This window comes from Ceratosolen solmsi, unplaced genomic scaffold (genome assembly GCF_000503995.2).
Source record: "Ceratosolen solmsi marchali unplaced genomic scaffold, CerSol_1.0 scaffold10, whole genome shotgun sequence".
NCBI classification, from domain to species: domain Eukaryota; kingdom Metazoa; phylum Arthropoda; class Insecta; order Hymenoptera; family Agaonidae; genus Ceratosolen; species Ceratosolen solmsi.
Window position 1 is genome coordinate 655,867 of NW_011948412.1, and position 12,581 is coordinate 668,447.

Sequence of the window (12,581 nt, forward strand, 5' to 3'; positions counted from 1 at the left end):
TTCTATTAGTGTTTTATTTTCGTTTCAATTTCATATGCCCTAGCTATATTAAATCAAAATACTATTATTTTTTATTGCTACATACAATTAAATTAAAAATGGGTTATATTTGTGGTTTATTGTAAAATACTTAAATTTAGAGGGGTTCATTTCCTACATTAGATAGACTACCTATAATTCAAATTTGATTTATTTTATATGGTTCTATAAATAACACAGTTTTTACCATATAATACAAAATGAAGCTAATAACTATAATAATTTACAAAATTATCGTATTTATTGAATAAAATAAGTACTTATTTTACACTCTTGCAAAGATGATCTTCATAAAATGTTTTTTAAAGTTTGATAATCATTTTTCTCAAAAAACTTCTTCAGTCGTTTAGAACATTAATGCTTATATTTGAAAGGCTCGCCGAAATTCCTAGCGCATGCGCAAATTTTATAATTTATAAAATTAAATAGGCATATTTCCATGCATCCAAATCATAAACTTAATTAGTCTAAAATGTAACTTATACGAAAACAAATGATATGATAAACAAATTATCTTACAATAAACTTTTAAATATATATTTTAAAATACTCATTTGTTAGACCCATCGAGTTTCACACGTGAACAGTAATTTTCCTCCAAATATAATCTTGTAACAGCCTTTACTGTTAAAAGCCAGAAGGTGGAAGTAAAATTACAGAAATATTTGAAACTGGTAATTAAAAATATAATTTAAAAATTTTAGTACTAACTAGAGAAACTAAAAATCTGGAAGCCCTAGATAAACGATAGATAAACATCATCCCTCAAAGTAATATACAGAAACAGACTGCCGAATTGTACTAAGCGACGTAACGCCCTATGCATGAGTATTATTGCTCTAATTGTGTACATTCCTTTGCGCATGTAGGTGTGCGTACGACGATATCAGCTCGATCGAACACAAGTCGGACGCACGACGAGTCTCCGGTCATCGCGGTCGACGTCGTCATCGACATGTTCGCGTAATGGCGTTGTTCCCACTTATGAGTACGATCATCCTAAAAAATCATCGCTCTGTTGAAAATCTTATTGCACCAGAATTACTTCAATTCAGCAAGCACTATACTTGTGAATGAAAGAAGGCGAGTAATCTATCGGAGACAGAGAGGATAAACTCAAGTACTCTCTTTTGTACGTAATGTTGAGTATGCGTTCTACGCACGAGCACTGTTGTTGCCGCCGACGCCATCCTCTCGTGAATTCCTAAATCGGGGCATCAACGCGTCAAAATTTCCTTATTATATGCATTTGTCAGTAGTGAAAGATTATAAATGCTAATGGGTGACCACGCGTTAAAGAGAGAATAAAAGAGATAATATGCCTTGAAAGAAGGGGAAAGGAAGTACAAAGTTCTTGAATCCCCTCGAGTCATCCCCCCTATTACACTTCGCTTTCAAGCCCCTCCGTGCTGTTCACAAATTACATGCAAAAGTAATAAGAAAAAGAATGACTATGCGTATGGATATAACTGTGTGAGAAAGTGGTGACTTGTCGAAGCTACAGAGGAAGTAATACGTCTGTATTTACGTTCGCGGCAAATATTTTATAGATTTCCACCAATTTTTCGTGAAATTGTTAAACCTTTTATGACTAATACTATACTTCAGTATTCTCGTTATTCGTGTTGTATAAATAATTCATAACATTCTGTAAATCAAAATTTTGTTAAATAAGTTCCTGTATTTTAGACCCACACTCTTTTAGTAAATATGTAAAGCATTATTTACATAAATGTGTCTCTTTCACTTGCAGAATTATCCATGTATTCGAAAGTAAAGAATTGACCGTGGAAGAAGAGAGAGTCTCACTCGACTGCGAGAGTACTCATTTATTTGAACCAAGGTTGATAGCCACTGAAATGGCTGAGGAGAGCAACGAAGTTAAGTCAACTGGACCTTCTTCACCTCGAAGTCCCCACAATGGTAGTAGTGGCAAGGCTACTAGTCCTCGTTCACCCAAGCAAACACGCAGAGTAAAGTTAACTGACCAACAGCTGGAGACCTTTAATAAGGATGAGCTAGCAGCTAAATGGCGAGAGCAGGACTTATATGTGGAGTGCCTAGAGACACAAACAGCAGCCTTGGAAGGTACTGAGATCACTTGAAAGTGAGAGCATCTCACTACCTACATTTTTTAAAATTGACATTTTCAAAATCAAGCCATGAATGAAATTGTTTTTCTATTTTGGACGTTTAGAGATATTAAGTACATATAAAAATGAAAATTCTAATTGCATTCCAAGTGTTAAATCTAATTTAGAGCTCAATAAGAATTTTATAAGCGTTAAAATTTTATTATTTCCTATAATTTATAAATTAGCTATAAGGCCAAATAGTTTTTACATTTATTATTATGTTTAGGATGTATTATTTGCTTAAATTTTGAAGGTGATGTGCTGTGCAATAATCATTTGTGTATTGATTCAAAAGTGCTTTCTAAATATAAAATTTATGTGAAAAACTGTGATATTCAGTGCCAAGATGAAATTGAATTTTGTAAATCATTGGTTCACAAAAAAATTCTAAAAGCTGATTGGTGCACGATTTTCCTTGCTTATAATATATATGTGTCAGTGCTATATTATTGAAAAATTAAGTCTTTTAAATCTTAATTTAGTATATAGTATGAAAGGGTGAAAATTAGTGTTTTTGAACTTATTCAATTTGTGTTTAACTTCATCATAAACTTGTATTTGAAGACATCTATAAATTTTAATCCACATCCAAAGCATATTGTTTGTCACCAAAACATGCTCTTTCTATAAACATAAAATTTCTAAATAGTAACTAAAAAGATCTCATTAAATGTATACAATTCCTTGAGTAATTTGAATTTTTCCTATTTCCATACTCATCCTATTCATCTCCAATGATTTCTAATCCCTTTTATGACAAAGATGTGTCTATTGTGCCAATATTCAAAAGGATTGAGTATTATATTATTTAAAGCTATAGAAGAATAAAGGAGTTTCCTGCGGCAATCATCAATGACAGAAATCTCACAGCACCTCACCATGATGCTACCAGTGTGCTGAAGTGCCACCATTACATTTAATCAAAGTATGCGTCAATTAAAAATGTCATTAGTTGGACAATTTAAAATCACTATTGTATTCCAATTTTTATGTGCATACATTGAATACATATAGTTCATTTTCGAAGTTGAAACTTTAATTCCCCTGTTTGAAGATTGCTAGAAATTTTAGATTTTATTCCAAGTTATTTAGTATAGATAAAATAATCATATAGCTCTTCATTTACTAATATTATATTTGTAGGAAATAATATTTTGTATATGATATTAAATTCTTATAAATCTTTTTAATGTCAACTAAAAAGTAGAATATATATGTGGCAATTACCAAATAAATAAATGAAATATAAATAAATTTTATCCAGAAATAATAAAATTATTAGTTCGATAGCACTAATATTCTTTTTATATATTAATTCAAATTTTATTTAAAAAAAAAGTTGATATTAGTATGACAAAATGATTTATGAAATTTTATATCTGCAGAAAAAAAGTAATTTTTATAATAATAATATATTTCATAAGATCATTATTTTGATATTACAGGAGACATTGCTTTATTAAGAGAATCTGAAGAAAAATACAGACAACAATATATTGAGGCATCACATAGAGAAAAAATATTAGTAAGGAGACTTGCCTCTAAAGAACAAGAATTACAAGAATATGTGGTTAGTACTATGGTATTCTAATTTTCAACTTATGTTCACAAGAAAATGAAAATTAATTATAAAATATATATTACATAGAATCAAATAACCGAAATGAAAGCCACACATGCACCATCTGCTGCAGCATTAAGATCTACTCTTCTTGATCCAGCTGTAAATATACTTATACAAAAATTACGTCAAGAATTAGTCACAACAAAATCAAAATTGGAAGATACGCAAAATGAATTAAGTGCCTGGAAATTCACTCCAGACAGGTATAATTTTTATTATGATATAATTTTACTTATTATTTACGTAAGTATAATTTTTATATATGTTTATAGTAATACAGGAAAAAGGTTAATGGCAAAGTGTAGATTATTATATCAAGAGAATGAAGAACTAGGACGAATGATATCTAGTGGCCGAATTGCTAAATTAGAAGGAGAACTTGCTCTACAAAAAAGTTATAGTGAAGAAGTTAAAAAATCACAATCTGGTAAATAATATATTTGTGTAATTGTTATTTCATTTAAAGTAAGTTTTTATTATAAATAATATTATTAACATTTATAAAATAAAAGATTATTTCAATATTTAAATACAATTTGGTTCAAAATTGAAAATGTACATTAATTATCTATGTTCAATCAAACAAGTAGTTATTAATAAGCCAACACAAGCATGTATATTTTTCAGAACTAGATGAATTTCTTCAAGATCTTGATGAGGATGTTGAAGGTATGCAAAGCACAATTTACTTTTTACAACAAGAACTACGAAAGGCTCGGGAGTCTGTAACTCTATTACAACAAGAAAATGTATCATTAAAATCTTCTATCGGAGAAAATAATTTAACTAATGGCTTATCACCTCATACTCCTCCAATAAAAAAAGAAGAATTAGAAGAAAATATAACATCGGACGTTAAATTAGTAAAAGCAGAAGATAGTGACAGGTATAAAGGTGCTAGAACGCCTCCTTTACCATCTCAAACTTCGCCTTCGAGTGAATGTGTGAATATTCATAAGCCTGAACGGACAGACAATAAAATACATCAAACAGAACATAATGATGAAAGCTCTAGTGATTCGGCGGCTTTGATTATTAAAGTAGAAAATGAATTATTAAGTGAGCGCGAGGAAGATGATGAAACAAGGACTAATAAAAGGACGTTAAGAACTAAAACTAATAACAGAAGCAGTGGCAAGACAAATGGGGAGGAAGTGATAACAAGGACAACTAGGGGAAGGGATAGGACAAAAAGGGACAAAAGTGTACCAGATAGTGATGATGAAAGGATTCATAAGAAAAAAAGAAGAGAGAGCCTTTTATCTATTGAATATAATGAAGGAGAAGAAGATGCTTTAGTTTTAACTAATGGCGAAATATTACAAAGTGATCCAGAGTAAATTGAATGTTTCCCCATAGCAAACCATTACTAGTGAATATTGATAATAAAAATGAAAAGAAATTAACTTATGGGTCAATAAGATATTCGAACTACAGGAACCTGAAACAAATAGAATTATAAAATCTAAATATACGTTTATCAACGTAATTGTCCATTTTTACACATTCATTTGACCAAGTACTGAATATAATTTAAAAATGACATACTGTATAAACATTTTCTTAATTTGATTTTGTCACAGATTTTGTTATTTCACTGTGATATTAAATCTGATCTATAAAACATTTATTTAAAGCTATTTTCTGAATTTAATTAAAATCAATATTACACTGTATAAATATACATAACTATTAACATAATATAATTAAAAATAAGTGTTTAAAACAAATTTGTATATGCTACATAATTCAGTTTAATGTGTACTCAAAAATTATATATCATAAAATTGAAATTTGTAGTAACTATAAACAACTTATGTAATGAAAATTTTTGCTTTTAAAATAGTATAAACAAACTTCTTATATGCCGTGTTATTAAAAATTGGACGTAATAACAAAATCATTTTAGTCTAATAATTCAAAATGTATACTAGCATACATTTGTTTTTAAAATACATTTCATTTTTTGATTTAATTTGACCTAAAACAAAATATGTATTATTAATTATTTGCAAATAAGCATTTTTCTTTACTGCATTAAAACTATATTCAAATTAATGAAAATAAAAGGAAATTTAAATACTTTTTATAAATTGTTTTTTGTATTAAAAAGAATTGTCTTAAACATTAAAAAAGTTTTCTTGTAGTTTTAATCCAGTTGACAATTAAAATGCATAATATTTATAAACTGATTCAAATTATTTAATTATGACATGAATTTAATGACATAATCATCTTAAACAATCGTTTGTAAAAAAATTTTGTTATAATTACATTTTTGACACATAAAAATATTTAAAAAAAAATTGTATTGTACTTGTTAAAATATCTTACACATGTAGCATAATTGGTTTTTATATTAGAAATTTAATCTACACCTAAATATATTTGAATTTTTATTAAATTATATTTGTTTAAAATTTATTCATTGAAATTTCAATTTAATTTTTTATTTAATTTTATTTTCTATATACATATAAATTAAACTTAAATATTTAACTTTTTTTCTATTTGTATTATTTTGATTTCATAGCTGCTCTATATACATATATATATATATATATCTGAAAAAACTGAATATAATATTCTATCTTCAAAATCTATTAATAAAACAAGGAAAATAAAGTTAAAAAATGATAAACCTTAACAAAATTAAACCTTCTCTTAATAGTCTACCATCTGTAGAAAATCAATAAAATGATGTATTCTATATCCAAAATCATTCAATTTTAAACAACAAATCAATTCGAGTACCAATGAAACTGGAAACATTTTCAAAATTTTTAACGGTAATAATTTATTAATAAAAATATATTTAGAAATAAATTTTATTTCATAAGAATTGATATTTCCATATAATATTTCTTCCCTCTACTATTTGTTTCTGAACCTTAATTTCGTTTTATAATTTGAATCAATGAAAGTAAAAAAATAGTTTATATGTTGATTTTGATTAATTTCAAAACTCAAATTGAAAATTCATCAACGTATTTTCTTAAGAAAACTGTATATACATAACCTCATAAGATGCATCTAATAACATTATTTACTATAAAATAAAAAGTATACGTTAAATTAATTATGAATACAAAATTAAGCAAATCCAATTTTAATATATTTTCATACACATACCTATTTAGAATGGTAATTTAATATCTCAAAACAAAATTTTCAAGTTATTTTATTGCAGTTGGTATATCATTTATTTTATAAAATATTAAAATTAATAATTTTATTATTTTAATATACATACTACTAGCCCTGAATAAATTCTTATTTTTAAACAATATTATTTCTAAATATGTATTTTTATGCATACTACTAATTTTCAGAAAATTTCAAAGGCACAAAATGAGTATAATACCTTCATTAATTTTAATATTTTATTTTTCTCGTGAATATAAGACATTTGTTTACCAATATCGTATGCATGCGTTTTATAAATTTATTTTGAATTTATAAATATTAAATAAAATGTTATTAAATTCTACTTATAGATTTAATAAAGTAATATTAAAAATCAATCGAACTCTGTTATAAATCAATATAATTCATTACATTAAAATTTTGTTATGTATTATTTAATTACAAGAATATTTTATAAATTGGATTGATACTATGTACTATTTTTTTCTTTATACATTTTAAATATGAATATTGATTATAAATTCTTCTACATAAAAGTGAGTAATATTTTAATAACCACATTTAAAAATACTAAATAAAAATGGATACTAGAAATATTATATTTAAAAACGTATTATATTAATTATATATGAACAATGAATATACAGCATATAGAATATAGAAATTATATTGTATTAATTGAAATCAGAAATGTACTTCTAACAGAATCAAAAGTTAAGCAAATCAAATGAATTTTCTAATTGTTAAAATTATAATATTTTCTTCGAATACAGAATTGAATAACATTAGTATAAAAATTTAACATAGTTGAATTAACTTATGCTTAATAAGAATAAGTATTTGTTACGTTTTAAAATATTTTTGAAAAAATTAATTTAGATTTGTAATTTTTCTACTGTAATTATTTAATGAATAACATATATTTTTATGAGTGTACAAGTACATAAAAATATTATTTAAAATTTTTATAATACTGAGGTTTTCAAACACAATTCATGCATTTTTAATTATTTGATTTCTCTATATAGATAATTAAGAAATTCGTGTCTATTGAATTTCTTAAATATTTGTTTTAAACTTTTATCATGATTATTGATTTAATTATTAATATAAAATTAATATAAAATCATACCTCTAAGAAATTTGTTTACCTAACAGTAATCAATTTACAAAATTTTGTTAATATAGCTAGCTAAAAAATTAATTTAATTACTAAAATTGAACGATAACATTATTTAAAATAAAAGTATTTTCAATTTTAATAAATTTAATATTGGATAAAAAATATAAGTGAAAACATTTTACTACTATATTTTTTCACTTATATGATAGAATTTGCAATTTTCCGTTTTTTCTTATTTAATTACATTACATATTATAGACAGATAATTCATATAAATAATTTTTATTATATTTAGATATTTCTATAGACGAAGAAATATTAATAAATTTTTAAACACTAATTAATGATAATTTATTTATAATAAAAATGTAAGTAATTATATATTAAATAAATTTTTCTAAGTTATATAATTAAAAAAAAAACAAAAATTCATCACACTAATGCATTCAAGAAATCTTTTATATAGTCCTATTATAAATTAGTTATTTTGTAAAAATTTTCAATTCTTAATTTTAATTACATGTGATCTTATTCAACTATTATTCGAAGGCATAATTAAACTTACGTTGAAATAATATTAAAATAATATGAAAAATACTCATTCAAATATATTATTATATGTTTAATGTTAATAAAGCTATAATTTACAATAAAATAATTAATTATATAACTTGACTACATTTCACTCACTCTGTTAGGAAGACATTCTCTCTTTAATACTTTATATTTATGAAATAATGAAGAAAAGTATTTATATCAATTTACTTTATATCTTTATACTTTATACTTTATAATTTAATTTATATCGTTTTATATATATATTTTTTTTTTGTTAAAATCTATTACAAAAGTAATTTTTATTTTTAAAACGTGATAAAATTACTTTCTTCAGTTATATAATCAGTAACAATATTCAACAATTATAATTTTGCTATTTATATTCTATTGTTAGACATACAGAACCAAAAGTAAAACAAAATTGTACAAATTTAAAAAAACTATATTTTTCATCAAATATAACTGAGTATATGCTTCCAATTTTCGAATTCTTAATTTAAATTTTGTCCTGTTTGAAGCTTGGTCCGAAATTTCTATTCCTTCCTAAATACTGTAAAACAAACATAAACCCTATTCTATTAATAAATATTGTACATTATTTATTAAATGCGTAGAATGATCTTTAAAAATAACATGTTTATATAAATGCACGTTAATTATAATAAAATATAATATAATAATTCTTTTTACGTTAAAATTCAACAAATTAAATATTTTTACTAAATATAACTCGATAAATTGGTATTTACATTAATTTAAAAACATTGATGTATTGAAAAGTTTACAGTATCAAAAATACCGAGAAGAAACGCTTCTAATTTTTTGTAATTTTTAGCTTAATAAATTAAATACTGAATAAAATTACTATTTATAACTAAAATTCTTTATCACTTAAATATTTATTTACGTTGCAGAAACATGTTACAAAATAAAATAATTAAACCTTTGAAATTCTTAATAATAAATTAGTACAATACGATAAAACCTAATTTAGCAGTTTCTATTAATACGATAAAATAAAAAATATTCATGAAGCACGTGGTTAAAGTATTGGATTAAATAAAAATATAGATAAAGTCACTATTCAATGTTTAAATATGACAATAGAATTAATAATCTCTATATTGTTGTTTTGTAATTTCTAAAAAAAATTAAGAAATATTTCTATAATTTTTGATAATAATAAATATTTAAAAAATTAAAACATTATTATCTAATTTAAAATAATAAAAAAGTAGTGTACATGATATACGATATTCTTAAGATACAAAATGGTTATCGGCTTGGTGCTCTCTGTCGTCTTTAATTAATACTACACATCAATTGGATTTTTTATGTTTAATATAAATAAGACATTTAAAAATTAATAGCATTTTCTGATATTATTAATTTATTTTTAATTATTTTATATAAAATTCTATTTAGATAGCATATAAAAAAATTTTAAATGATATTTTGTTATTCTAAATTTCAAAATTATTATACTATATATACAAGATTATTTCATATAATATTTAAGTAATAGACTATAAAATCAATGTGTTAGTAATAGCTACCTTATTTTCAATATTAGAAGAATTTAATTAATATAAGCCCATTAATAAGCAAATTATAAGAGACACAACGTTCATTGTATCATTACACTAATATCTAATTTTTAATAAATAAAAGAATAAATTCAAGCTTAATTTAACTGAAAAATAAAACAATAGATAAATTATTATAATATTCAATATAGACAAAATTAGCATACCGAATCATAAACTGTAATTACGTATTTATTATTAGCCATTTTTCATTAATATATTTTTATAAATAGATCCTTACAACTGACAAAATATGGAAAGGTTATTTTTAAAAAAATGGTAAAACTTTATTCTATAAATTAATTAAATACATTATGACAATATTTGTAAATCACAAAAGATACTAAATACATTTTTCTATCAATTTTACATATAAAGTGTAACATAAAAAATATGTACGCGAACTTGTACCTTCTACATAAGTGCTACAATGTATATATCCCTTATATTATAAAAACAAACTGATGAGTTAAAGGAAATATATACTAACACATTTATTTCCTGTTATCAATAATTAATTTTTAATATTTCATCAACTTTTTATGTAAATATCATTAATTAGACTATGTTATATATTAATTATTAAAACGATTTATAAATATTCGACCAAATAAATACTAGTAAAATTTAATATATGACCCTTAATTCAGTATGAAATATTCAATATTTTCTAAATTAATTATTTTAGAAAAGCAGTTATTAACATTAAAACATAGATAATATATTTATACATTTGAATATCTTTATATATTTGAAAATATTAATATATATAATTTATAAAATAAACAGATTTTTCATAAGAAAAGTTTTTTTAAAAAAATAAAAAATTTAAAAAAATATATTAATAGACGATGTTTGTTGCAAAGAAGTTTCAAATTTGCTTAAATAGACCTTGAAAAATATTTTCATTTTTTGTATTTATAAAAATAATAGATATTAAATTGTTTATTTATATAAAAAATACTTCTAAAAAACAAATATAAAGACTTAATTTCCTATATAGATCATGTATAAGATCATGTATAAAATTGTCTGCAATGAATTTTTTAAATATAATTTTTATATTTCATCTAAAATATATTACTAGTTAAATTAATTAATTATTCCAACGATTTTTATAAATTTCATACATTTCATATAGTTAATGAATAATATTATTTTATTGTTATACATGTCAAATAAAGTATAAAAATATATAATAGATAGTTCATAAAAATAAAGCATTAATTTAAGAATTTTAACCTATTGAGACTTATGTTTTAATTTTTCGTACAAAATTGTTTATATGACTAAACAATGAATAAACATTCATTTTGTAAAATATTCTTTACTTAATTTCAATAGTTATAAATACAATTTTCAAAATTTTTAATATCAAAAGAAGCCTATTCATTTCCAGTGAAATAAATTTTTAAAAAATATAAAAATTATAAAATTTATACTTATGAATATGTCTATAAATCATTGGTATAATAATATATTTTTAATAAGTAATATATTTATTGTGATTTTACATTTATTAAAATATGTTTTCATTGTAAAGTTTTTTTTATTAATTTATTAAATAATCTATTTAAAAATTGAAATTTTAAAGTATTTCATACAAAAAAATAAAATAATGTCAATTAATAATTATTTCGATATTGAAGATGAAAGCGTAATTTAATATATATTTTTAATCGGTTAAAATATATTTACACGTTAAATTTCAATTATTTATTTAATATTCAAATAAATTTTTATTAATAATTGTAATAATAGTAAATTGGAATATAATTTATTAAAATGTGGAGGCTATCTAATATTAACAATAGCAATTTTCATTTGAATCTATAGAATCAGAATTGACATTTAAGTTATTTAAATATCTCTATATGATTACAGTTTTAATATTTTTATTCATAATATTATCAAAATATCTTCATATTACACTTTTATTTCTTCAATTTTTCATTTGAACATAACTAAAAATACATATGCAATTAAACAAGACAATAATAAAGTCATGTGCAAGGTGATACATGAACGTGCTTAAGGAATGAATAACATTAACGTATAAAGTATAACCGGAAACAAACAAAATGGTGGAAGGTCATAAAAACTATAGTTCAGGTACATTATTATTATATTTGTTCTATCATTATTCTCCCTTTGCAGTATTTGGTGTTTTGATAAATGCATTAATTTCATTATCAGAATTTAATATTGAATAAAATTTATTCGGTATAAAAAAATCTATGTTTATTATAAAAGAGTCTTAGCTTCAAAAGAACGTACAAAAAATGCACAAGTTTATAAATAGATCGACTGAAAAAACCGTATTTGGTAAATTGACCGTAATATAACCAAATCACTGTTGCAAGCTGTAA

General features: G+C 22.9%; 1 protein-coding gene across 2 annotated transcripts; it reads left to right on the plus strand.

The window, feature by feature from the left end:
• Window positions 1-958: 958 nt before the first annotated feature.
• On the plus strand, window positions 959-5,350 carry fl(2)d (Pre-mRNA-splicing regulator female-lethal(2)D). 2 transcript variants are annotated; one of them, XM_011507703.1, is made up of 6 exons: window positions 959-1,171; window positions 1,793-2,127; window positions 3,620-3,744; window positions 3,823-4,001; window positions 4,071-4,225; window positions 4,426-5,350. In XM_011507703.1, the coding sequence occupies exons 2-6, from the start codon at window positions 1,899-1,901 to the stop codon at window positions 5,136-5,138; spliced, it is 1,401 nt and encodes a 466-aa protein (XP_011506005.1). In that variant the 5' UTR covers window positions 959-1,171; window positions 1,793-1,898; the 3' UTR covers window positions 5,139-5,350. The 2 variants fall into 2 exon arrangements, with proteins under 2 accessions (XP_011506005.1, XP_011506082.1); XM_011507780.1 differs by having other exon boundaries at window positions 959-1,122.
• The last annotated feature ends 7,231 nt before the right edge of the window (window positions 5,351-12,581 follow it).